Source organism: Balaenoptera acutorostrata, chromosome 6, assembly GCF_949987535.1.
Source record: "Balaenoptera acutorostrata chromosome 6, mBalAcu1.1, whole genome shotgun sequence".
Classification (NCBI taxonomy): domain Eukaryota; kingdom Metazoa; phylum Chordata; class Mammalia; order Artiodactyla; family Balaenopteridae; genus Balaenoptera; species Balaenoptera acutorostrata.
The window spans coordinates 113,089,911-113,117,574 of record NC_080069.1 but is presented as its reverse complement, the minus strand read 5'-3'; the positions used below and the strand labels follow the sequence as shown (position 1 = coordinate 113,117,574).

Below are 27,664 nucleotides of genomic sequence, written 5' to 3'. Positions count from 1 at the left end.
CCAGGAAGGAATGATGGAAGTAGTCCCCAGCCAACTAAGGAGAAACAAGGGCTTTCTGGACCATAAGACAGTAGACACAGCCAGGGACCCTCAGCCTGGACCCCAATTTCCCCCACTGTTTCTGTGCCATGGTTCTTCACAAGGAACTCTTAAGCCCAAAATGGGAGCATGAAGAACCTTTCCCAATCTCTTACCTTATCCCTCTGTCCTCTCCTCTCTCGTAGCTGGCTATTGGGATCTGTGTGGCTGGGCAAAGTGTCTCAGGGCTCTGGAGTCAAGCAGGGGAGGGCAGAGCAGCATGAGTTAGAAGGGAGATCACACTTACCTGAGTTTCTCTCCTTTCACTGTTTTCTTCTTTATCGTCTGCTCTACCCCCACTGGAATGTGAGCTCCATGTGGGCAGAAGCCCATCTGTCTTTTTTGAGTTTGAACTCTATTGAAGATTTTTTTTAATTGAGGTATAGTTGATTTACAATATTCATTTCAGGTGTACAACATAGTGATTCATTATTTTTATAGATTATAGTATATTTGAAGTTATTATAAAATATTGGCTATATTCCCCATGCTGTACAATGTATGAAATAAACTACAACGATCTGTTGTGCAGCCTCATTGGTCTTGATCACTCCCTGTTGTAGCCCCAAGCATATGACAGTAACCGGCATGTAGTAGGCAGTTAGGAATATAAATATTTGTGACTGAACTAATAGCCTGCAAGTAAGGCGGAGGCTACAGCCCACCTCCGCCTTTGACCCTGAGCCAGACAAGCAAGATTAGGCCTGGAAGTGAGTCAAACCAGGAAGCAAGAAGAAGCTGGATGGAGGAAAGAGCACAGCTCTAGATTCAGCCAGACCTGGGTCCTAACCTGGCTCTGGCACGCGTGGAGCACGTCACTTAACCGCCCTGAGTCTCGGTATCCTTGGTTTTGAAATGTGGATTATACCACCTATTTCACACTGTTGGGTTGAAAATAAATGAGAATGAAATGTGTAAAATTGGCACAGAGTAAATGCTCTCCTCCCCAGATGCCTTTCGTCTCTGTTGTATGCTCAGTAAGGGAGGAAGTTGTTTTAATCAGATGGTGGGAACTGAACGCTACATTTCCTGGGGCTGGGGAGTTGGGCATTTTAGGAGAGCAGCCTGGAGAAAGCAATTCCTAACCCACAGGATGGGGGGATGGGGTGGGGGGGATGAAACATTAGCAGTGAAAGATCTAGACCATGACAGGCCCAGGGATCCCAGTGGAAAGTCTCCTGCTGCAAACCTCCAGCACATTTAGCCTGTGGCTAGGAGAAAGGTCACTTCCGTGTTACCTCTGCTTCTGGGGATGGTATCAAAAGCATAGCAGGCAATTTGGAAAAAGAACTTTATTAACTTCATGAAAAACAGCTGCCGTGAGTCAAGATCTGGGCAACGACAGAGCTCTGGTGGCTTCCAATCAATGGCCTGGAAAAAGCCACCTGTTCCCTCTATATCCTCAGACCAGGGTCTCAGTTGGGGTCCCAAGAAGAACACCCCACCTCCTTGCCTCCTCTGTGCAGGCACAGATTCAGGCAGTGCATTCTCATTAGACATTAGATTCCCCTGCTCTGTGGATGTCTCACTGAACAGGAAAATGAACCATCAATGCTCCAGACATTCAGGACAGGACAGATCTAGCACACCAGCTACTGTTCTGGATCAGCAACCAGGAACACCACATTCTGAATAACCAATCAGAAAGTCAACACTCTGGAGGACCACCCAGAATTCTAGAATGCAAAATAAGAGCCCCTTAACTTTCTAGATGATTCCATCAGGAGTCCCATATTTTAGAATGCCTGTATTCCAGATCAACCAGAAATCTGACATTCTAGGTGATCAACCAGGAAACCAGTGTTCTGGCATTCCAAAGGAGAACCACTCCTAACATTCTAGATGGTTCACCAGGAATTCAGCATTCTAGATCGACAAACAAGACCACAGTACTCCAGATCGTGGTGAGAGACCCAGAGTTCTAAATGTCCACCCTGATGCTCTCAACACCAAATCAGAAACCCAACATTGAAGACTATCAACCCTGGCCTCAGCGTTCTGGAATGATGAGCAGTAAGCTCTACCCTCCAGAATGCTGCTGCCCTGTCCCCTCAGAGCTCTGTGGATGGCCGCTCCCCTCCAGGCCCGTCCTCCTGGCGGGGGTCCGGCACGTGGAAGGAGACATAGGGACAAGTCTTGGTGTTGAGGCAAACCAGCTTCCTCAGCGTGGCCGTCTTGACAAGGTTGAAACCCATCTCACCGCCAAATGTGCTCGACTTCCAGTACTCTGGAGAACAGATAGGATTCCCTAAGAGGCCCTTAAGGGAAAAAGGAGCCCCAATTTCTATCATACTCTCCCCAAAGATGGAGTTTGGAGGGCACTTCTCAAGAAGCAGCCCTGGGTAGAACTCCAAGGCATCGATGTCTCCATACAGCTCCTCCAACTCAGCTGCCATCTCCTTCTCTCCTACAAGGGGGAGAAGCCAAAGTCAGAATCATGATGCCATCCATTACGGTTCATCTGGGGAGGGAATCTTCTAGGTCCACCTTTTTCTGGGGAGGAGAATGGACTTCAGAAGAGCACCTTGAGCAAATGAGCACATGCCCTAAAATCTGGCCCGGCTGACTGACCCTGCTCCGGGGCTGCATCTAGGGAAGGAATTTGCTACTGCAGATGGAGTCAAGGGCCTGAATCTGCCACCAAACAGCGTGTGACCTTGAGCAACTCACCCCACTTCTCTGTGCCCTAATTACCTGATCATTAACAACAGGCAGAAGCTACCCATCTTGTTTCCTTCATAGGCAGGTTTCAAGGTCTTATCCTGGTCCAAGACCCTGCGTTCTACCGGAGCTCAGAGATGCAATGTCACTTGTCCAAGATCACATAGAGACTTAGCGACAATGTTCTTTCTGTCTCTCTGGACTGTCATGGGAGACAGACATGGGGTGTCCCTACCTGTCTCCTCAAGTCCACCCTCCACAGGGTACCAGTATACAGTCAGGGGTCATGTCACACCCTGGTCAAAACCTTTCAGTGGCACCCCCATTGTCTGGGACAGGGGTCCCCAAACTTGGCTGCCCAACAACTGGGGATCTTGAACAACAACAAATATATATATATATATATATATATATATATATATATATATATGACATATAGACATATATGTTACATATATTTATTATACATATATTATACAATTTGTGTTTTATATATATACACTTACATATATATACATGTGTATATACATACACATACATATATGTATGGAGAGATATATATAGTCACACATACAGATTCTTGGGTACCACCTAGGTCTACTGAATCAGAATCTCTGGAAGAGACAGCTCAGATTTGGTATTTTTAATTAGTTTTCTAAGTGATTCTCAGGTAGTTGGTCCGTAAACGGGACTTAGGAACCACTAGACAGAATAAAACCCAAAATCTTAGCGTAGAATCCAAGATTCCACACAGTCTGAGGCAGCCTCCTATCACTAACCTCGACCCAGCCACACCTAGGACTGTTCTCCTGCATAGGCTCACTTTTTTTTTTCTTTTTTTTTTAGGCTCATTCTTTTTAACCCCTGTGCCTTTGTACTTTCTGCTCCTCCACCTAGAATGTTCTTCCCTCTATCCTTCACCTGGAAAATCCCTTTTTTTTTTCTTTTTTGGCTGTGTCGTGTCTGTGGCCCCTGCAGTGGAAGTGCAGAGTCTTAACCACTGGACCGCCAGGGAAGTCCCGGAAAATCCCTTTTTATCCTTCAAACCCAGCTGAGAAGCCACCTTCCCTCCCCAAGCAGTCATCTGCCACCCCTCGCCACCCCTGGCACCATGCTCCCACACCCCTCAGATCCCATATGTGCTGGCCATATGGATCACCCGTTCTGTTTCCTCAATGTCTCCTTCACTTCAGCTCAAACCCCTCGAGGGCAGGAGCCATGGCCGGGAAACAGCTGCTCACCTGTGAGCTCCTGGAAAGAGGTGTAGGGCTTCATGCCAAACCTCTTGCGGTACTCATTGAAGGGCTGCAGGCGCAACTCTCTCGATTCCTTGATGACTTCCACAGCCACGTATAGGACACGGTGGTCCGTGTTCCTACCCCCGCCGATCTGCCAAGAGATAAACACAGCTGTGGTCTGAGAGCCAGGCCACATCGTCCTGGAGAAGAAATTCAGGTCAGGAGTCCCTTCTGAGGAGAAAGGATGGCTTGGCCTAGCAGCCACCAAGCTGGGAACCTGGCCCTGGGTCTGCACTGCCATGCTTTCTCAGGGACCCCCTCTGAGGCTCAGCTTCCTCATCTTTAGAGTGTGGAGTGGGCCAGGAGGACTTCTCTAGTCACTCACCAGACACACTGTTCCCCAGCCCTTTGAATTTAGGTGAGAACCCCTAACATTCTGTTAAGGAAGGTTCTGGAACTATTAGGTTCAGCAACTAGGACTCTGAAGAGGAGATGGCCAGCACGGCCACAGTCCAGAGCTCAAGCAGAGGGGACTGGCATTTCAGATCTGGAAATAAAAGGCAGAAAGTTTTCTGAGCTTTCAAGTGATGGAAACAGACGGATGGACAAATGTTAGTTTGAGGGGCCAAAACCTTATGGCTTTCCTAGGATATTTTTTAAACTCTACCTGGCAGAACTGACATGTGTCTGTCACTCTCCAAATCAGTTTTTATCATAGAACAAAGATGTTTAATCTTTTAATGGATTCTGCTAAGGAACTTATTTCTGTTGCTTTCCATTCTCATATCACAGAATTGAGATTAAATAAAATTTACTGAGCATCTAGTATTAAAAAGTGAACCCTGGGGACTTCCCTGGTGGTGCAGTGTTTAAGAATCCGCCTGCCAATGCAGGGACATGGGTTCGAGCCCTGGTCCGGGAAGATCCCACATGCCGCAGAGCAACTAAACCCTTGCGCCACAACTACAGAGCCTGCGCTTTAGAGCCCGCGAGCCACAACTACTGAGCCCACGTGCCACAGCTACTGAAGCCCATGTGCCTAGAGTCCGTGCTGCACAACAAGAGAAGCCACCGCGAAAAGAAGCCCGCGCACCGCAATGAAGAGTAGCCCCCGCTCGCCGCAACTAGAGAAAGCCCACGCGCAGCAACAAGGACCCAACACAGCCAAAAATAAGTAAATAAGCAAATTAAAAAAAAAAAAAAGTGAACCCCCAGCAACCGGCCACCACTAGAAAGAGAAACTGAGCTAGAAGGTAGGAACACAGAGTATCAAGTCACTCCATTCAGACCAGATAAAGCTACACACAGGGAGAGGTGATTACATCTGTTTCTCCTTCTTCCTGCCAAGCCTCCTGGGAGAGGAATTGTGGTGAGCTAGCAGGGAGGGAACTAAAATCTTGCCATGAAAAGTGTAATATATAAACACATTTAGTTTAACTAAACTTGTAGTTTTACTTCAAGACCAAGGGGGTGGTGTAATATATCCTGTGAAGGGAGGGAAATAGGGTTCAAAACCCAAGTAACCTGGTGAGATAAAGGCTCCAAAGGGAATTCCCTGGTAGCCCAGTGGTTAGGACTCTGAGCTTTCACTGCCAAGGGCCGGGGTTCAATCCCTGGTTGGGGAACTAAGATCTCACAAGCCGCACAGCACAGCCAAAAAAAAAAAAAAAAGAAGGCTCCAGAAAAAAAAAAAATCTGATTCATAACTGTTAATGAGCATAGGTCTACTACTGTATAGCACAGGGAACTCTGCTCAATATTATGTAACAACCTGAATGGGAAAAGCATTTGAAAAAGAATAGATACATGTATATGTATAACTGAATCACTGTGCTGTACCCCTGAAACTATCACAACATTGTTAATCGACTCTACTCCAATATAAAATAAAAAGTTTAAAAAGATATTCTTAATGCAAAAGAATTGTCAAAAAAAAAAAAAAAGGAGCATACATCTAAAGAAAGATCTATTGCTCAGGGTGAATTGATAATGATAATGCTAAAGAAAGAGTTCTGTTTGGGTAGAACAAGGACAATTGGGTGAGAAAGAGGAAAAGCATAGTTGGGTGAAGTTATACACCCTGGGGCAAAGCCAGCGGAGGCTGGTGCCAATCTCAGCTGAACCATTTACAAGCTGTGGGGCCCGTTGTGGATTGACTTGCCTGTGTCCCAGAAGGACGTGTTGGAGTCCTAACCCCCAGCACCTGTGAATGTGTGACCTTATTTGCAAATAAATGTAATCAAGGTCATACTCCACTAGGGTGGCCCCAGATCCAATGACTGGCGTCCTGATTAAAAGAGGAAACAGAGACACAGGGAGAACACCACGTTGGAGTGATGCTTCTACAAGCCAAGGAACCCCAAGGATTGTCAGCCACCACCAGAAGCTGAGGGAAAGGGAGGGAACAGATTCTCCCCTGGAGCCTTCAGCAAGAGTACGGCCCTGCTGACACCTTGATTTTGGACTTCTAGCCTCCAGAACTGTGCAACAATAAATTTCTGATTGGTATTAATACCATCTGGGGGAGTTAACTACAAGGGCTTTCTAGAGAAATGTTTGAGGGTTGATCTTTTTCATGGCCTAGATGTTAGTAACATGTAGTAAATGTTTAACGGATGCTTGAATGGATCAATGAATAAATGAATAAAAGGTGATACTTCTCAGGTGTAAGGTGGGAATATTTCTTTCCTTTTCTGGATGTTTCTTTGTCTATGGAGGAAACCCCAGTAGCCTAACACGCTTAGTATCTTTTTCCAACCTCTCCCCCTCACTCCTTATTAGAAGAGGAGTAACTTAGTATCATTGGTGAGTTTGAGCACAGTAACTAGGTGTGCGTCGTTCAAGCTGCCCTCTCTGCCGCTCTTGAATTCAGTTGACACCAGGTAGTATGTTTTCTCTCACACTCCTTGTTCTGGGGGGGCAGGAGGATGTTGGGAGAGGCTTTCCTTGTTTCCATGCTTCCACGTCTTGGTAGCCAAGTTTGTCTATTTGGGGGTTTATTATTAAAAAGCCTGCTTTAGGTTTTCTAGAAATCAGCTTTATCAGTAATAAAGGTGATATTTTGAACTTCCGAAAAAAGAAAAAGAATAAATGTCTGCTGCTTAAAGCCCCCTGGTTTGTGTTCCTTTTGCAGCCCTAGGAAACAAATACAGGGACTGTAGGCAAATTACTTACGCTAAGCCTCTCTTTCTTCATATGCAACAACGAGGAAGGTAGAAGCATGAGTCTGATATGCTTGCAGTAAAATAATCGAGATAAAGAATACAAAGCAGTTATCACAGCGTTGGTCACACGGTAACCCCGAGATGGAACCACGGGTGGGGATTATCAGGGGAGGCCCTGTTTTATCACTTTTCACACTCGCTTTGATATCCTGAGAATCCACACACTTCTGTGACCCTTCTGCCTGGTACCAGGAAATACCAGGGCTTTTCACACATGTCACCATGGACATTGCTTGAAAATTCTTTGGAAACCATGAAGCCCCGCACACGAGTTATTGTCTCTATTCATGTCTGTGTCCCCACAAAGAACAGAGGCCGTAAACCAGCCAGCAGCTGCCCCCTGGCGGCAGCATATGCTAATTGCAGTCAAATTACCAGGGGGAAACCTAAATCCATGTGGTACCACAACTTCATGGTAGGGCTGAGGGATAAGTATGAGAGAGAAGCAGGGGCTGAGGGGAGCTAGGGGAGGAGATGGGAGCTTCCAAACATAGGGAAGGGAAGATCTAGGAGGAAGTTAGTTAGAAATTCCAGAGGGAAAGGCTATATTATTTTGCTAGGGCTGCCATACCAAAGTGCCTAGGTGGCTTAAACAGCAGAAATTTATTTCCTCACAGTTCTGAAGGCTACAAGTCCAAGATCAAGGTGTGAGCAGGGTTGGTTTCATTCTGAGGCCTCTCTCCTCGGCTTAGAGATGGCCATCTTTCCCCTATGTTTTCCCTCTATGCACATCTATATCCTAATCTCCTCTTCTTAAAAGGACGCCGGTCATAGTAGGGCTCACCCAATGACCGCATTTACCTTAATTAACTCTTTAAAGACCCTAGCTCCAAATAGTCACATTCTGAGGTATTGAAGGTTAGGACTTCAACATGGGAATTTGGGGCAGGGGGCAATTCAGCCCATAACAGAGGCCTCTAATGTAATAAAGACCTACTATGTGCAGGCACTTTTGCATATATTGCCATACCCTGAATGTCTACCTGGTCCTCAAATTGCCATGCCCTCTGACCTCTGGGCCTTTGCCATGCTGTCCCCTCCATCTGGAACACAGAGACCCCGGGCCACGAACGCTATCTCTTGCCCTGGGAGACCCCTATCCATTGTTTGGATCTCTGCTCAAACATCACTTCCTTATCCACAATCCCCAACTCTGGGCCAGAAGCCCCTCTCTGAGTTCCCAGAGCATGGTGGGCTTTCTATACTGTGGTTCTTAACATGCTCTTATAATTCTGAAAACATCAGAAAAGCCCTTGGTACAGTGGCTAACATGTAGTAAGTGCTCAAACGATGTTAGCTGTCACATGACTGTTGTTCCTTCCTAGGGTGTACGCACCAAAAATACAAGGACCCAAGAACCACATTGACCCGGTTCACCACTGCATCCCCGGCACCTGGAGTAACGCCTGGTATCGTTGAATGAATGAAAGAATGAGAGAATGAATGAAGGAATGATCACGACCTCCCAGTAGGGGTGACACTCTCCCCCTTTCACAGAAAACTGGGGTTTGGATCCCAGAGCCCAGCGGCCCTCCCCAGTGCTCCTCTGGGGCTCACCCGGCCTGCGGGCTGGCGAGAGAAGGCGTCCACCAGGGCCTCGACCCCGTAGTCCACCAGCATGGAGGTGTTGAACAGGAACTGCTTGTAGCTGTAGTTCTGGGGGCCCACCCGGAAGGAGTCGGGCATGAGTGGGTGCCAGTGGTAGAGCTGGTTGAACTCCATGGCAATTCGGTTACGGTACTGGAACTGGGTGCCTAACAGCAGCTCCGGGTCAAACTTGAGCTTCAGGAAGTAGCCACTCAGCTGCTGCACGTACTCCTCGATCACAATCTTGATGGTCTCCCCTGGGACGAAGGATGGGGAATGGGGTCAACAGAGCACAGGGTCTTAGCCACCAGGCTTGGGAAGTGGGCCAGTTCATGCAAAGGGCTTGGTTTGGCCTCTTTACCATTGTAATGGTTGTTTGATTTTATTTGGCCACTTTCACTTTGCCTTTTTGTCACGGGGCGTGAAAATGGAACTTTCTGTCTCAGGCTGCACTGATGTCCCAAGACAGGAGCCATCTGCTAGTCCCATGTTCCCTGGGGACGTCACAGGCCAGGCTGAGCAGGACACGTAAAGGAAGTATCTGAGGACGGGTTTTGTGACCCTCCGGTGGCCACCTTCCCACAGCCCATTAAAAGAGGCTGGAGACACCACAAAAGATGGGCTCATAGAGATTAACTTAGTGAGGGAATCTCAGCGTGCCTAAGGTGATGGGGGTGAGGGGAGCTCCCAAGAGACCATTTTAAGAGCTGCAGCAGCAAACAAGGGACACTGGAGACATAAGTGAATCTCATCCCAAATATAATCCTCCTATCTTCCTATGTATCAAATTCCTCTGCCCCCTCAGGAACCAGCTACAGAGCAAAGAGCCAGGGAAGACACAAAAGGAACATTCCATAACACAATGAAAACTGGTCAGCTAGATATTAGAAGAAGCTGATATTTTGGCCAACTAACCACTAGACAAATTGACTTTTAGCAAATTGATCTGGAGCCACCGGAACTGCAATCAGCAGACCTGGGTTTAAATCTTGGCTTCACCATTTCTAGCCACCCGAGCTGGGGTTGTGCTACTTACTCTCTCTGAAGCTCACTCCCCTTATCTGTAAAATGTGTACTAGAATCATACCAGTATAACAATATTCACAGGGTCGCTGAGAGGAGTAGACAATGAATGCATCTGAACTGCTTGGTACAGGGCCTGGCATAATACGGAGGGTCAATACGTGTAGAAGTGGGAACACTACGTGGAGGTGTGAGGGGAGAATCCCCTCCCCATACGCACAAGTCACAAAAGATTAGACTAAGGCTCACACCCCTTCCCCACTCAGGAAAGCACTCCCCTCAAGATGTGGTGGAAGCAGCATAAACTCTGGTGGCAGCCAGACCTGGTTCAAGTCTCTCTGCACCGAATGGCCTTGGAGAATTCACTTACCCTCTCTGCATCTTAATCTTCACAGCAAAGGGTAATCCTATCTGGGTCCTAAGGCTGTCGGGGAGGGTTGAATGAAGCACCGGAGGTGCAGGGCCCTAGGGGTCCCGCCTCTGGCCACAGCTTCATCACCAGTTGGTATGCTGGGCAGCCTGCAGACACAGACTTGCCCTCTCTGATCAAAGTCTTTATAATACTGGCACTTCTGAACCAGCCCCTTCTAGTTCTTTAGGCCGTTCCTAACCCCAGTGCATGGCTCTTCCAGGCACCAGTGAATCAGCCACTATAATTGGGAACAGTCACGCCCAGTGATGCTCAGAGGCGGGGGCAGAGGCTCAGTGGTGACTCAGAACGAATACGGTCTGGACAGGTGTGTCGGGCGGGCCAAGCTCCCAGGCCAAAAACCATCCAACATTTCAGGCTGCAGGCTCACCCCTGTAGGGGACAAAAAAATATCTTGTCCCTGGGCTTCCCTGGTGGCGCAGTGGTTGAGAATCTGCCTGCCAACGCAGGGGACACGGGTTCGAGCCCTAGTCTGGGAAGATCCCACATACCGCAGAGCAACTAGGCCCGTGAGCCACAACTACTGAGCCTGCGCGTCTGGAGCCTGTGCTCCGCAACAAGAGAGGCTGCGATAGTGAGAGGCTCGCACACCGCAATGAAGAGTGGCCCCCACTTGCCGCAACTAGAGAAAGCCCTCGCACAGAAACGAAGACCCAACACAGCCAAAAAAAAAGAATAAATAAATAAATAAATAAATAATTAAAAAAAAAAAAAAAATCTTGTCCCTGAGGCACCCAGAAGCTACCAACCTCCAGGACGGCAGATGCATGCAGGGCAGGAAACAAGGATTCCCAAAGCCCAGGCAAGCTAGGGTATCTGCTGAGGATGTCCCTGAGTGCTCCTGGGATGATGGGGAAACTGAGATTTGGGGTGGCTAATCAGATTTGCTGCTAGTCACCCAGCTAATGATCAGCTATCGCAGCCCTCCATTTTCTGAAGGCCTACTATGTGCTAAGTACTTTCCCATTCATCATCTCAACAAATCCTTACTACCATCATTATTCCCAATGTATAGATTTGGAAAGTGAGGCTCACACAGGGGAAGGACCCTGTTCAGAATTCTAATCTCTCTGTCCCCAAACCCTCCACTCTGCTTCTCAGGACAGAGGGCGTGACCTTCCAGGACGAGGCTGGCTTGGAGTCCTCACCCATGAGGATGAGGCGGGCTGTCTGGAAGAGCTGCTCATCGCCCCAGGTCGGGTGCTCAGCCTTCAGCAGGTCACACACTCGGTTGTGCTCACGCAACCAGAGTGTGGCGTAGAGCATGAGCCCCGGAAGCAGCCCGAACACCTCCTGGCCCACTGCCATCTGGCTCTGGGGCGGGATGCCCTGGGGGTAGCGCATCAGCACGGGCGCCTCTTCCACCGATGGCGGGTACATCTCTCCGTCCAGCACCTGCAGGATGGGGACACCTGGTAACCTGGGGAGGGGCCGGGTGCCTGCACCTGCGCAGCGGACACCCTTCCACTCCTACTGACAGCTGCCCGTAACACGCAGGGTGGCTGCCCGGCCTCCCTGACCAAGGCCTGTGGATTCTACCTCCTAAAGTGAGTCCCTTTCTCTCTCCCCTCTGCCGCCACCCTCTCCCAAGCCACCCTCATCTTCCACCCTGACTCCCCTCATAAGTGGCTCCACCCCCCCAGACAGTCCGTTCTCGGCTCTGCAGCCAGAGCAATCCTTTAACACACCCAAATCTAGCATCACACCCTGGCTTAACACCCTTCCAAGTCCTCTCTCTGCTCTTGGCAGAAATCAGAAATCCTTAACACGACCCTGGCTCATCGGGAATCACTCAGGTGTCCAGCAGCATCTCCCTCGTTTTACTCCCTTGAATTCACTCAAGCTGACTTCCCCTCTCCAGCCTCGATGCCTGAGAACCTGGCCTGTCCTGTGCGCTTCTTGGCCTCCCTAACTCCTCCTCATCCTTCACGCAACTCTTGGTTTATTCGTACTTCCTAAGGAAGCCTTCCCCATCCTCTGCACACTCTCGTGGCTTCTCCCTGGTGGCAGCCATCGCAAGTGTAATGAATTATATGGCAGTGTCATCATTCACTCAACAAATACACACCGAGGACCTACCATATGCCAAATACTGTTCTTGGCCCAAAAGATTCAGCAATGAACTTTGTGTCTTGGTTTTTGTTTATTTAGATTTGCATGGTCCAGTATGGTAGCCACTAGCTATGTGCAGCTACTAAGCACTAGAAATGTGGTCGGTGTGAATGAGGAACTGGATTTTTAATTTTATTTTCTTTAGATTTAAATTTTAAAACAGACACCTCAGCTGTTGGGAAGTCTTTATGCCTAGAACAACTTGGACATGTGAATCTACTTTCTCAACTGTAAATTTTATGAAATCTAAATGCAGATCAGAATCTCCAACGAAAATCTGGCACCCAAATTGAGATGTGCTATAAGTGTAAGATACAGGTCAGATTTTGAAGATTTAGCACAAATAGTGAGATATTTTACTGACAATTTTTATGTTGATTACATGTTGAAATGATAAGATTCTGGATATATTGGGTTAAATTAAAAATATAGTATTAAAATCAATTTTGCCTGTTGCTTTTTACCTTTTTTAATGTGGCCACTAGAAAAATTCCAATAACTTAGATGTGGCTCACAGCAATGAAATAGGGCAAATGATACCTATTTTATGCAGTGGATTTGAGAAGTGCATGAGCTAATTACCTGTGTGGCTCTAGCACCATTGAACAGTGCGAGTTCAGACGAAAAGTCCTCATGGAACTAGCACCCTACTGTTTGCGTCTGTGGTCCCTGAGGAGCTTGAGGGTAGGGCCCATAACTATCACGGCCGCTGCTCCCCTGTGCCGGGCACATCATAGTGCCCAATTAATACTGTAGAATAATTAAATGAATAAATGCAGGCTGGAAATGTTCATCTCCTATGGAGCCCCAAAATCCACCTCCCAGGAGAACATGAGAGGCCACGTCTGCTCCTCGTCTGCTTCTCTTGCCTGGCACCCTCTCCCAGGGTTTGCTGTCTCTCCTCCGACCACACACCTCCAGCTTCCGCAGCTGGCCATCTCAGGACACCCTGGAGGCCCCCACCAACAGCTTCTGCCAGGGAAGACCGTGGAAGGTTCTTCCCAACGCCCCATCCCAAGACCCAGTGCTACCTGGTACTTGAGTTTCCCATCCTTAAAGAGCCGCAGGTGATACTGACGTTCCAGATTGTCTCCATAAATGTGGCCAAGGTCGACCTGAAGACAGAGAGAGGGTCCACTCAGACCTCTGGGTCCTGCCCCACCTGTAACAACCTCCACGTGCCAAGTGCAGCCCAGAGAAGTCCCGAGCCCCTCCCAGGTACTCACCCCATGGCCCAAAGCCTTGGTGAAGCCAGGACCCATCTTGCCAGAAGTTTTGAAGAACTGATGTGTGAAGTGTTGCGCAAAGAAGGCAAACATGAGGTTGCTGCCTTGGGGGTCAGGGATGAACTTCCTCCTGAGCAGGAAGCGACGGCTCAGGAGCTCGGCATCTGGCAACTGCTTCTTCCCTGGTTGGGGAGGTGGGAAAGAGCAGTAGCTGCTTCCTGTCTGGATCTTCCTGCCTCAGGGCCTTCCAGGCTCGCCAGACCGAACTGGTCCACGCAGGAAGCCCAGAGTGGCCTCCGCAGGACCACCTCCCTCCCACCTGATGGCCCCTTGCACCTTCTCTACCAAAAGGCTCTAGAAGTATTTATGGGTGAAATGGCATGATATCTGGAATCTGTTTTTAAAAACTCCATAAAAAGTAAGGTGAGAGGGGATAGATGAAATAACATTGGCAAATTGTGGACAAATCTTGAAACCCAGAGAAGGATACATAGGACTTCATTATACTTTTCTCTCAACTTTTGTGTATGTTTGCTACTTTGTACAAGTTAACCCCCCTCCCCCTAAAAAAGAAAGAAAAAACAAACGAACAGAAGAACTTGGACTCCCCAGCCGTGGAGCAAGGTAGCCTGTGTCTGAAATGGGTTATGCCATTTATTAACTGTGTGAACATGGAGAAGTCATTCCATCTTTCTGAGCCTCAATTTCTTCTTCTATAATATAGGGCAAATGATATCTATTTTATGCAGTGGATTTGACAAGTGCCAATGTAACTGGCAGAAAACTGGTGAGATGGGATCTTTTAAACCAAGGGTCAGCAAACTTTTTCTGTACAAGTCCAGATAGTCAATATCTTAGGCTTTGCCAACATGTGGTCTCTGTCGCATCTGCTCAGCTTGGCTGATGCAGCAGGAAAGCAGCCACAGGTGATACCTAAGGAATGTGACTGTATTCTCCTTTGTGTACTTGAAACTGAATTGATGGCTCTAAACTGAGTAAACCCCCCTGTTTGAGGACAATCAGGAGCGGATAAGGAAGAAGGTCTTGGGAAGAAGACCCCTGCCAATGAGACCAAGTGGGGGTCTTGAACAACTAAAGAAAAAATTTGACTTTATGTGTAAACTGTGCCGATGAAGCACATAAGACTGTTTACATTAGTAAAGACCCAAACTCAGAGTTAGCACCCAATAAATAGCTCACTATTCTTTCCTTCCTCCATTTCAACTTTAAAGTCACCCCCATCCCAGCAGGATCCCACCCATTTAGTAGACAAGGTTCAGGCAAAAAGGCACCCTGGAAATATGGAAGCACTAGTCTGACTCTGCCACTGACCTCAGGCAAGACCCCTCCACAATCTCTTCCTGTCCTCATCCCTGGTTCTGGATATGCATATGTCTTGCCTTGGTCCACCCATCTGTGAAATGGGTCAGTAACTGCTCTTCTGCTTGTTTTTTCCCAAAGAGAAGAACTAAGCATCTCCTGTGACACACCCCCAGGCCCAGCCCCCTCACCCCATTGCCGTTACCTTTGGTCCCCATGGGCATGGGACAGTCTCGGGGCACAGAGGGCAGAACACGCGTATAGTAGCTCACATTGGAGAAGGACTCCCAGCTGATGTAGTCATGCGCTACATTGTAGGTGGGGGGGCTGGGGATGAGGTTGGAACGTGCTGCAGAGGGCGAAAATAATGGTGACAAGAGGTTCCTGCCCCCAGTTACACGCCCCCTTCCCCACCTCTTCTTGGGTTGTTCTATTTTTGGTCCCCCCATGCGGCCAAGATCTTACTTCCCCGACCAGGGATTGAACCCGCGCCTCGGCAGTGAAAGCACGGAGTTCTACCCACTGGACGGCCAGGGAATTCCCTGGGTTGTTCTTTTTTTATTTGGCACCCTAGAACCCCCCCACCCCCAACCCCTGCCCTTATCAGATGCCAAGAATTCCAGGAAGTGGCAGGATTTCTTGCTCCCCTAGATTAGGAGGGCCCTGCCCCCACCCACCTGTGAGTACCAGACGCATGAGCATGTCCCGGATGTAGGTGGCATTGACTAACTCCCAGAACCAGCGGCCATGCGTCAGCAGGAAGTGGAGGAAAGAGGGGCTGGGCCGCAAAGTAGTCCGGAGCCAGGTCCATAGCTCAGCTGTGAGGGCAGTGGGAGCCATTCAGTCAGGCCCTCCTGGCAGGACCGGAAGCAGCCAGAGGGGAAGATGGGAACGGGGGACGAGGGACAGGATGGAACAGGGTAGAACCTCTGGGGCAGGGGTAAGGATGGAACCTTGGGAGTGATGGCACACGACAGAGCCAGAACCAGACGTGAGGACAGGAGACAGGACCAGGGACTGAGGTCAGTAAGGCCGGAGCTGGGCAGTGAAAACTCACTACAGAGCCCAGAAGCAGGGAGTGGGGTGTGCCAGGAGTGAGGGCTTGCGCTGGACCCAGGTCAGGGGCAGTGTCAGAGGTCAAAGGCAGGCAAGAAAAGAGAACAGGGCCACGGCCGGAGGTGAGGGTAGGAAGTGGGGGTCTTGGAGGACGAGCCCAGGGGAGAAGGATTGGGGCTGGAGGCCCAGCTCACGGATGGTGCAGTTGGGGCCGGAATAGCCCGTGCGGGTGCAGTCACACTGGTAGCGGTCAAGGCCGAAGCGGACACAGATACCCTGGTGCTGGCATGGATAGTAACAACAGGGGTTCACTGTGGGGAGAAACAGAGATCAGAGACCACTCCAGGGTGACCTCTCGTTGGGGCCAGAGGCATGGAGTCCAGTCACAGCTGTCTCCAAACTTACTGGACTCCTGTGTTCCCCAAGGGTCCTCTCTGTCCCCACAGCTCTGAACAGAAAGCCCCTGGCCCTTCCGTTTCCAGACCTTGCTCTGGGTTTCCAGTCTTCCCCACATCAGGCCACCAGGGGAAGTCCCCTCCTCCCTCCCTGCTGCCACCACAGTGGGGCAGGAGAAGAGTCCAGGCCCCAGGCTGTGACATCAAAGGCTAGGAAACAGCTGATAAGACACTGCAGCCACAGGCTTTTCTAGAGCATTCACCTTCTGCCAAGTCACAGCTCAGCACCAAGGGCAGAGTTTGTGGGGTTCAGTAAAGGGAAAAGGATAGGGGTTCTCAGACCAACCCCCAACCTCTGGGCACCAGGACCTACCATCCCTTTATTTTTGCAGAAGGGAAGGAAGAGCAGGTATCACAACGCCCAGTTATAGGCAGAAGGGGTGGGGTGACTGAGGCCAAATAAGGGGAAACCCAGATGGGTCACCCAGCAAGTGGCACCAGACCAACTGCCCATCCCTTCACTTCCACCCCACCCCCAGACACTCAGCCATCAAGTCCAAGGAAAGATGTTTCCCAGAACCCGGAAGACAGAGAATGGGTTTGAGGAGAGTCTCAGCTCCCGTCCTGATAGACCCAGCCCTGGCTCACATCAGGGTGGAGTTTGGGTTCTAGGATCTTGAGGGAGGTCAGGCACCACGAGAACAGGAGAGACGTGGCCGGAAAACTCTCTCCAGAGGGTGAGTGGAGCTCTAACATCACCCCCACCAACCCCCTGGAGAAACCCCCCCCAGGAAGTCCCTCCTTGTGTCTAACCCAGATCTCCCCAACCACAGCTTCAATGATTCTCCAACAGCAAGGTCAGAGACTCCTTGGAGCTCCCTCAGTGCTTGTTCACAGCTCAGCGAGGGACACGGAGGCTCGGGAAGAAGTGGCGACTCGGCCAAGACCAAGGAACAGAGCCAGGCCTCCTGCAGACCCAGGGCGCCTGTCCTGGCAGCAGCTCCTTCCCTGGCCTTCCACAGAAAACACCAGGTCCCTCCTGCAAACACAATTCCTTAACTGGGCTCAGAGCCAACGTTACAGGGAACTCTGATTCTTTGTGCATCTGATTATAGGGGGTCAAGAGGATAGCAACAGGTGGGAGGAGCCTGAGAAGTCACCTCAGGATGCTGTGATCAGAGGGCGGGAACCTCTGGTTTAGGGCTCCTCACATCACAGGATCATGCAAATAGTTTTGCTTAAGTCCTGGCAGCTCCCCACAGCCCCACAATAGCACCTCTGTGACCCTTGCAGGGTATAAAAAGAAGGAACCCACGGGAAGAAGTCTGAACAAAAAGGCCTTATCAGACCAACGCAGGCGGACCGGCAGGTGGGGCCCAGGGCAGGGGCCTGCCAGGACCCCCCTCCCCTCCTACAGCCACAGGCCCAGAAACGCCAGGGAGCTCAGGCTCAGCCGTGCAGCGGGCTCAGGGACCTGGGATCTCATCGATCCCTCCTGCTCAGGACGCTCTGCTGTTCTGCCCAGGAGCTCCCGTGGCGCCACACCGCCCAGCTCCCGACCCTGGCGCACCAGGCCCTCTGTCACCAACGGGTCACCCTACCACTCATCGGGCACAGGGGCTGAGGTGCAGCCCTTCTCTGGGCTGTTCCCCCATCTCTCCCCCAGTAGGGATCCCAAAAGGAACTCAGTTTGTTCTGTGGCAGCCCATCCCGCAGCCCCAAAGCCGAAAGCTCTGCTCCCTCCTCGACCCAGGCTGCGGCCCCTCCCTAGTAAATTCCCTCCAGATCTACCTGCCTCTGCCCACTGCACATGCACCGGAAAGCCGCCCCCTAAATGTCCACACTCCGCTCTCTCTCGCCCCTGCTCCACGTTCCAGCTCGACCTGCTCTGCTCTACCACAAGCCTCCAAGGAAAAGGGCTTTCCCTGACTTTCTCCTCCCTCACAGAGGCCGTGCACACAGCTGGGGCTCAACCCATGTCCTGGAGAGATCCAGCCACCCAGGGAATCCAGATGCGGTGGCCAGAGCTTAACAAATGTTTGTGGAATTTAAACTGCAGCGAGGAGACCAGCCAGCCCAAGCTTGGCCAAAGGGTCTCCCTGATTTCCCCCAGCACCCCCGCAGCTGGCCCTGAAGTCTGGCTTGAGGGCTTCAGCAGGCAGCAGAGCTGTGTCCCCAGATGCAGAAGTTCCTGCCCGAATCCCTCTCCTGTCAGGAGAGTCTGTGTGCCGGGCGTGGGCAGAGGTCCCTCCCTCCCAGACCTGCTGCCCAACTTTCCCTCCCTCCTCTTCCCGATCTTTCCATAAACACCGGGCGGCCCCAGGGCAGGAAAAGTTCTCCCCAGCAAGGATAGCAGCTGCTGCTGGCGGCCCCATGATGTCAGGGTGGGCAGAGAGGAGACTAGGTGCTGCTTCCCCCACTTCAGCTGCGCGGTCATGATGGGCCGGGAAGCCAGGGCTCTGGCTGACCCTCCAACCTTGCGTATCTACCTCGTTTATCTGCTCAGCACTCGCTGGTGGGGGGGTGAGACTCCCCCTACCCCTGCCACCCCCCCCAACCCTGCCACCGATGAGGAGACTCGCCCAGGCCCCACTGCTTCAAAGTTGCAGAGCCAAGATGAACTCCCTTCTCTTCCCTGCCCTTCCTCCTCCTGGAGGGGCCCATGCCTGGACTTGGGGAAGGGATGCAGAGGGAGAGTCACTTTGTTCCACAGGCTGGGGATGACCCCAGGTGAGATAGGTTTGTCACCTTTCCTTCAAAGTGGACCTGAAAATCCAGAATGAATGAAACCAGGACCCCAGAGGGAGCGCCATCCCCGACTGCAACCAGAGCTCTGGGAACTATTCACAAAGCAAGGCCTTCCTTCAGTCTAACTTAAATCCCGCATGCTTTCATGTGCCCAGCGGAGGACACCCTGTATGATAAAACATCAAGAAAGAGAACTAGGGAGATGCAGACACAGAGTCTAAAGTGCCTTGAGTTCCCACACCCAGCACAGGGCGAGGCGCCAAGTAGGTGCTGTGGGCGAAGATCTGTGGGAGAGTGACTGCTCTTCGCTGGCTGTGTGTCCTTGGGCAAGTACCCTGTACCCTCTGGGCCTGATTTTTCAGTGTTTTCCAGGAAGGGGAGGGAACAGACAGGCTCTAAGGAAAAACCTCCCTCTCTGCCTCCCTTTCTCTTCTCAACTCTGGGCGAAGCCAATCTATCTCCAAATGTCTGGGTTATTTGCATCAATATGATTCCCTAGCCCCATCAGCAGAGAACCTTGCAGCTTGCTCTCACTGCGTCTTCAAGCCAGCCCAGAGGTGGGGTTGATCAGCAAGCCCACACTGCAAACATTCCCACCGATGAGGAACTGTTTAGGACGTCCCGGCTCCAGAACTTTCTGAGGATCCGGCAAGGAAATGTCCCCCAGCCCAGGAGTCAGGGCTCCAGGCACAGTGAGGGAACACCAGGTCGTCAGGACTTGGAGGCACCAGGCAGCAAGAGGGCCCGTTAAAGAAAGAGGCTGGACTGAAATTCCCTAAGAATAATATTTAGAGAAGCTCCAGGAGCTTGGCAGCCAAAGAGAAAAAAAAAAGGGGGCCCTGACCAGCCAGACCTGGGCCCCAGGCCCTACACCCCACCAGGTCAGTGGCCAGCCGACAGGCACCACCGCAGCAGGCCCCGATGGCTGGAAGAGGAAGTCCTCTCCCAGCCCACAGACCTTGCTGGTGCTGCAGATAGGAGGCTGCAGGCAGCAGGAGGGTTTGGCACAGGCGGGGTTCCTGCCCCACGTGCCAGGGTTAGCTGGCCTCAGGCCCCTCTGCCTGGCATGGAGCTCTGGTTGCCAGGTCATGCCCTATCCCTAGCCAAAGAGAGAGCACTAAGCCAAGTCCAGGAACTGGAGGGGATGAACTTGAGCATTAAGGAAGCCCTGGCACACCCCTGTCCTCCAAGCCGGACTCCACCTCGTCCGTCACAGGAGAGGCAGAAGCAACATTCTCTCCCGCCACCTGCCCCCACGTAAGCTTGCAGCCCTCGTCTCCTGGGGGAATCAGTCTTTGCTGCCGCTCTGGGGACAAAACACAGGCTTTGGCTTTCCAGGGCAGATGCTTCCCCTGAATGTCCAGGCATCTTGGACCTCAGTTCACCCAGAGACTTGGAAACAGGAAGGCAGCCCAAACCTTCTGCCCCAACACCCAACGGGTCCTCCGTTCTTTCCTTGACCCTTGCAGCAGCCTCCTTAACGGCTTCCCAGCCTCCAGTCTCACCTCCAAGTCATCCGCCCAATCTCACTCTCCTGCTCCCAGTTACCCTGAGGCCCAAGTCCATCTCCTCATTCTGCATCCAAAGGCCCGTGTCCACCAGCAGCTGCCTCTGTCCTACTGTTCCCTAGGCGCCCTTCCACTCCCACAGTTCAGACCTTTAGGCTTCAGCTCATGCCCTTGCTTCTGCCAGGAAGACCCCTTCCAGAGTTTCATAGTAAAACCTCACAGGATTTCCACCAACTCACCACCTCCTTCGGGGTCCAGGTCAAACGTCACCACCTCCAAGAAGCCTCCCGAAATTCCTCACATGTAAGGGATGAGAGATAACTGCCCCCCACCCCCGAGCCCCGCACACCCCTGTGCTTCCCTCAGTCATGGCCCTGACCCCCTTGGATGACAGTCTGTGGGCATTTCTATCTCCTCCACCAGACTGCGAGCTCCTCCCAGCTCTGTCTCCAGGCTGCAGCCAAAGACTGGCATGAAGCAATCCCCTGGGAATGTTTGTGGAGTGAAGAAAACAATTCTCTTTAAACACAATATGAAGATAAGTAGAAAAGGCTAAAAGCAAAATGGCACAGACCATGGCTCACTAAGTACTGGTGAACAGACACAGGAGGACAGGCAGGGTGAGCCCTGGGTGCCCTGGGGGCCTGGATGGGGCTGAATGGGGCTTCAGAGGAAGTGCTGGGCGGATCCAGGGGCTAACAAAAAGGGCCACTGGGTCAGCCTAGTCAGCCCCGGCTCTGCTACTGGGGTCTCAGACAAATGGGCTCACCCCTCTGGGCCTCAGAGTTCCCTTCTGTAGAATGGGACTAACATCTCCCTGGCAGGGCTGTTGTGAGCACCAACAACAGAGATGCCCACAGCCTGGTTTTGTAAACTGTAAAGTGCTGGCCACATGGGTCTTCCTCCTCTTCTTCCCACAAACTAGACCTTTGCTCGTGCCCAGCATCCTCCATCCTTTCCTTGACTTCTTCAAATGCCACCCTCTCAAACCCTCTCCTCCAGGAAACCTGGTCTGATTCCCAGTTCACATAGGTACCCTTTCTCTCTCCTCTGAGCATCACAACAGAAGGCTCAGATCCCCTCCCCACCATCCTCTGTTGAGCCCATTTTGCAGATGGGAAATGGAGACCCAGAGCTCACACAGCTAGGTGATGAAGGAAGCTCTGTCCAGACCCTGCACAGACACACACACACACACACACACACACACACACACACACACACACACACACACACACACAAGCAGTAAGCTGGGGGAGGGAGGCTGTCCGAAGGAGGAGCTGCAGTCCTTCACCTGGAACCTGGTACATGCGTGGTGGAGGGGGAGGAAGGTGGGAATTTTACAGGATCTGACTTTCCCCATCTTCTTTGGGGTGATGAAACCAGGGTCCATTGGCAGCGGGTGAGGAGGGCAGGGAGGACTCTGAGGAAAGACCCTGCAAAATGCCTAGAGTCAGGTAGATCCAGCTTCCAACCCTGAGCCCACCATGCCCTGTGTGAGCTTGAGAGGGTTATAGCCCCTACCTGAGCCTCAGTTAACTCATCTGCCCAGTGGGGACCTCACAGGTGAGGATTTAAACCTCAGGGGGAGCAACCCAGCCCCGTAAGCGTATTTTCACCTCCACTGTCTCTGGAATGGCTGGTGTACACGGGTTCCTCACCGAGGGAGATCTTCTCCACTGGGGCTGGGAATCCGGAAGGGTACCAGAAAGTTAGAAGCTGGAGAAAGAGAACCCGCCAGCACGCCTTCCCCTGGCGCCTGTTGCTTCCTTCGAAAGTGGCCCGCAGGGGAAACAGCGGGATTGTTGGGGATGAGCTTGGACCGCTGGGGGCCCAGAACAGGTGAGGGCCTGGAGAGAAGCTGTCCCTTTTCCCAAAGCCGGCCCGAGATCCCAGTCTGCCCTTTCCCCCCGAAAAGAACCCAGTGGCGTCCTAGCCAAAGCCACACCCCCCGGGGGTCTGCAGAGAGCCCCCATCCCACCGACAGCCTCAGCCCCCTCCCCCCTCCCAGGCACCGCGAGCCGAAAGGGGAAGCTGGGCCGGCCGGAGGGGAGAGGCGGGTGGGGGCCAGGCCAGGGACGCAGGGACCTGGGGCTCTTCGGGGGCAGGAAAGGGGCCACCTACCCGGCGCGGGTGCCCCGGGGTCCGCTGGCAGGACAGGGGATGGCGACAGCAGCAGCAGAAGCAGCGGGAACCGGAGCGAGACACTCCGCCCTGCAGAGGGAGAGAGATGAAGGGCTGAGCCTGGCATTCAAGGCTCCACCAGGAGGCAAAGGGGAGTCTGGGGCCACCGGGGCCGGACTTACGGCTCATGGTGCAGGGCGGCTGATGGATGCGGGATGCGGACTGCCTGCTCCTTGCGTGCGTCTCTAACTCTGGCCCGGAGCGCTGGCCCGCCTGGCCCGCCCCTTCCCACCCATTCCCTGGCTCCACCTCTCTAGCCAGCTGTCACCTCGGCCCCCGCCCACTTACTTCCTCCGCTCCTGCTCCAGCCAAGACATTTTATTAATTATTCTATGACGGCCACTAAGGTGGTTTTTCACCCGAGATCCGTGAGACACTTGAGCCTTTAAAACCCAGTAGCACCAGAAGTGTGTCCATTTGGTTGATAAGAAACTGAGGCCCGGAGATGATGTGCAATGCCGAGGGCACCCAGGGCTTCAGGGCTGGTATCTCAGCCTAGAAACGTCCGCTCAGAACCACATACCCCACCCCCACCCCCACCGCCACCCCCAAGCGGAAGGAGGACGGAAAAGGAGCAGTCCAGGCGGGTCTGCACACAGCCTCCGGGATGGGAAACCCACTACCCTCAGATCCAACAGGGAGGACAGACTCCCCCCAAGGGCTGGGCTCTGCCCTCTAAGGTCACGTGTCTCTGCCTGAGCCTCTACTGCCAGAATGAAGAGCAGACTCCAAGTCCAGGAGACCTAATTCAAATCCAACCTCTACAGCTTACTAGCTGTGCCTCCTTGGACCTGGTACTTAACCTCTCTGGTCCTCAGTATTCTCTTCTATGAGACGTGGATGCTAATAAGACCCATCCCAGAGAACTGTTGTAAGATTCCATAAGGTAATGCACACAAACTTCCTGATGCAGTGCCTAGCACAGAGTAGGTGATCCGTTATCAGGAGGCATTCTTTCCAAAGATCTCCTGACTCAGATTCCAGGGTGGCCAGGGTGCATGCTCCAGCTGGACTCACATCTATCTGCCTACTTTACAGAATCCCAGCACCCAGCTCCTCTCTTTTTGTAGCTGGGGAAACTGATCTTCGAAGGGGGATGTGCCCTGGGTCACACAGAGTCTCCTGGTCCCCACGTCCACAGATTTTCTCCCTCAGTTTCCCCCCCACACCCAGCCATCCTGTGGGCCCCAGAGAGTGGAAGGGCAGGCGGGAGGGCTCAGAGGTCCGTATGTGGGCTCCCAGACATCCTTGGGTACAGAATGGGAACCATGTGAGATGGGAGAAGTGAGACCTACTGGGGAGCCCCTCCTACAGCCCCACCCTAGCTGCTCCTATGATCCACTGGGACAAAAGCCAGCTGCCCCAAGGAGACAGAGCAAGCCAGGGCAGATGCGGGAGGGAGTGGAGCAAATGGAGGGCCTGGGGCCCTGGGGTGCTGGGGAAGTCTGACCCACCACCCAGATCCAGAGCCTCCGGTGACTACCCAGGCAGGGCGAGGAGACATAAGGCATGGATTATCAGCCGGAGGGATGGGGTCAGGGTGAGATTCGGGGGTCCAGTTACCCAAACTAAAGAGGGATTTCTGGTGATGAAAAATGAAGGGTTTGGATGAGGCCCCGTCTTCACTCCCAGGTCCTCCCTCCCTTCAGACCCTGAGCCCAGCCATTTCCAAGGCCTGTACCTCCTGCTGACTGCTCACACCCAAGCCACCCTCCTGAACTCAAAGGAACAGCACCTGTGTGGCCCTGGCACTGAGAAAAAGAGCCTGCAAGCCAGAAGAACCAAGTTCAGGTCTCTCCCGCGGTTTGACCTCAGACAAGTGTCTGCACCTCTCTGGACTTCTGCTTTCCCATTTGAACAATGTAAAGATCAAATCGGATGGTTTCTGAGAACAGGCATGGAGGGATTGAGCCCTCACTGTGGCCAGGCTCTGGGACCAGTGCTGGAGATCTCGCAAAGGATGCAGTGAAGGAGAGGCCAGAGGCAAGATGGTAGAGAGGGTGCCTGTGCAGCCCCCCAGGGACAGGACTGCACCAAGAGGGGGCATGGGGGAGGGGAAGACAAGAGAAATGGTGGCAAGAGCCTGGTGACCGATTGGCACTAGAGCTTCAGGGAAAAAGAGGTGTTCAGGAGGACACCTAGGTTCCTGGCTTGATGCTGGCGATAACACGCAGGGAAGGAACGAGGGATGGGGAGCAGGATGGGGTAGGTGGCATTCAAATTTGGACTCACTGTGTTTGGTCTATCTCAGTGGCAGGCTCTGCATGCAGCTAGATACACAGAGAGGGGTCCGGGCCAGCCCGTGCCCCAGCCCTGGGAAAGGCCATAGCATAGGGTCACTTTTCCCTGTCCCTTTACTCCAAAGCCTATAGCCTCCATATCTAGGGAGTTTTCCTAATCCTCAGAATGGTGAACGTCCATTCATTGCTCAAGGCCCGGCTCTGTGTCCCCAGGGAAGCACCCTCTGACACACCTCTTCCTCTTTCTGTCCTCTGAGGAAACTCCTGTGCCACCCCTGGTCACAGCAGACAGCATGCTGGATTGTGTGGTCCCTCTCTCTCCCTTATTAGGCTGCGAGCATCTTGGTCATTCACATATCCCCAGGGCAGAGTGCAAGATCTGGCATATAGAAGGCACCCAGCAAATGTTGGTTCATTGAATAAAGAAATGAATGAGTGCCTGTATGAGTGATTGAATTCGTGAAAAAATATAGACCTTCTATGAGTGAGTAAGGGTCCAGGGCCAGCCTCATCAAGGTGACTGCCACCCCATCCATCTGCTGTGACAACTACGAAAAGTGTCAGTACTCTGCCTCAGTTTCCCTGACCTTCCCAGCTGGGCCCTTGGCCAGCACCCTCAACACCCTCACAGGCCCAGCTCCACCCCAGGCCCTGAGCCCCTCCCAGCTAAGGTGGCCAGGACCCCCTTCCCTACACCCTGCTCCCCCCACCCAATCCCCCTGACATGGGGTGGGGTTTCCCTCTGCACCCCCCCCCCACCCTGGGCTCCACCCCAATCACATGCTCTCCTGGCAACTCTACTGGGGAGTTGGATTTTAAAGCTCCTGGAGCGCTCTCACCCCTGCTGTGTCCCACCCACTATTTGGAAATCCGGAGATGACTCTTACCTGAATCACTCAGGGGCACAGCCCCACCCAGCCCCACCTCTGGAGGCAGCTTCACAGCCAGACAGGAAAGCTCTGGAATCAGTCCAACATCTCTTCAAATTCCCCTCCCCATTTCTGACCAGTTTTCAGTGTGACCTTAGGTAGCCAACTGCCCTTCTTGGGCCTCAGTTTCCCCATCTGTAAAATGGAGTTCATAATTCCATTCTCGTAAGAGTTATTGTGAGGACAAAATAAGATTACGTGCATGATTCTGAGCAAGATTATAGGCATGACCAACTTCCAGTAGGAACTCAATGTTAATTCTTTATCTGCTCTCCCTAACATTCCCTATCTGAGCAGGAGGGTTTCATACAAAGTTCACTTCCTCCTCTTTACCTCCTCAGTGCCAGGCTGAGGTTGGGCATTGGTGGTAATAATAATGATTGTTAATATTTCGAGTACCTACTGCGGGCCAGGCAGCGTGCTGTGTATTTCACATGCACTATCACATGTAATTTTCTCAACAGCCCTACACAGTATTATCACCTCCATTTTACAGAGAAAGAAACTGAGGCCCAGAGAGCTGACATGACTTATCCAAGGTTGCACAACTAGTAAGGGATAGGTTTCAAGGCCCAGTCCCTTTATTCTGAAATACCAGGTACCACATAACCTAAGCCCCAGCAGAGCTAGCCAGTGTTTGGAGTTAGTTAAGAAGAAACAGGACTTCCCCGGTGGCGCAGTGGTTAAGAATCCGCCTGCTAATGCAGGGCACACGGGTTCGAGCCCTGGTCCGGGAAGATCCTACATGCCGCGGAGAAACTAAGCCCGTGCACCACAACTACTGAGCCTGCGCTCTAGAGCCCGCGAGCCACAACTACCGAGCCCGCACGCCTAGAGCCTGTGCTCCGCAACAAGAGAAGCCACCGCAATGAGAAGCCTGCGCACCGCAACGAAGAGTAGCCCCTGCTCGCCGCAACTAGAGAAAGCCCATGGACAGCAACGAAGACCCAATGCAGCCAAAATAAATAAATTTTAAAACTTTTTTTAAAAAAGGAGGAAACAGAAATGTACTGTTGGGGGCGGCGGGGTGGGGGGTTGGATGGGACAGAGTTGGGGGAAGCTAGGGGGTCCAATTTAAGCAGCATAATTCAGCTGAGAAGCTAAGCATCTAGAATCACGAAATGTTTTCACATTCCTCACATTGAAATCCTCACAACAGCTCCAAAAGGAAAGTATTAAGCATTATCCCCATTACGCAAAAGAGGAAACTGAGACACAAAGATTTCCCTAGACTGTGCGGTGAAGAGCACATGCTAAGGGGTTTTGGTGCAACGTCTCCTTTATAACTTATAACAGCTCCATGAGATAGATTCTCTTCTTGTCCCCGTTTTTGTAAACAGGAAAACTGACCACTAAAGGCCACGGGCTAGTAGATGGCAGAGCTGGAATCAGAGCTCTGGTCTGTTTGATGTCAAGTCTACAACGTAACTCCCTGCCTCACTCCATCCTTGGCTCTCTTGAATCCCAAGCCATCCGAGTAATCTTTGAGGGTCAGACATCAGCTCCTGGGATCTGGGGGCCCAGCCGCCTGTGACTGAACAGCTGGAGGAGCTGGGAAACAACCACTGTCTTGTGAAGGGACAATAAATGCTCTGGAGGTTGCTGGGGCAAGAAAACATCAGTCCCTGCATCCCCCACCTCCTCCATCACAGTTGAAGAGGAGCCGCTTCCATGGTCCTCCTTTGGTGGTGACATACGCTCCTAA

At 52.0% G+C, this 27,664-nt stretch overlaps 1 protein-coding gene across 2 annotated transcripts; it reads right to left on the bottom strand.

Annotated features, from left to right (window-relative positions):
* Positions 1-1,383: 1,383 nt before the first annotated feature.
* Positions 1,384-22,986, bottom strand: PTGS1 (prostaglandin-endoperoxide synthase 1). Of its 2 annotated transcripts, XM_007178082.3 has the most exons (12): positions 22,913-22,986; positions 22,731-22,820; positions 22,226-22,291; positions 16,150-16,266; positions 15,577-15,717; positions 15,105-15,248; positions 13,580-13,761; positions 13,385-13,468; positions 11,390-11,636; positions 8,759-9,045; positions 3,981-4,128; positions 1,384-2,485 (listed from the first exon to the last, which is right to left on the bottom strand). In XM_007178082.3, the coding sequence occupies exons 1-12, from the start codon at positions 22,917-22,919 to the stop codon at positions 2,130-2,132; spliced, it is 1,869 nt and encodes a 622-aa protein (XP_007178144.2). In that variant the 5' UTR covers positions 22,920-22,986; the 3' UTR covers positions 1,384-2,129. The 2 variants fall into 2 exon arrangements, with proteins under 2 accessions (XP_007178144.2, XP_007178145.2); XM_007178083.2 differs by lacking the exon at positions 22,226-22,291.
* Positions 22,987-27,664: the final 4,678 nt, after the last annotated feature.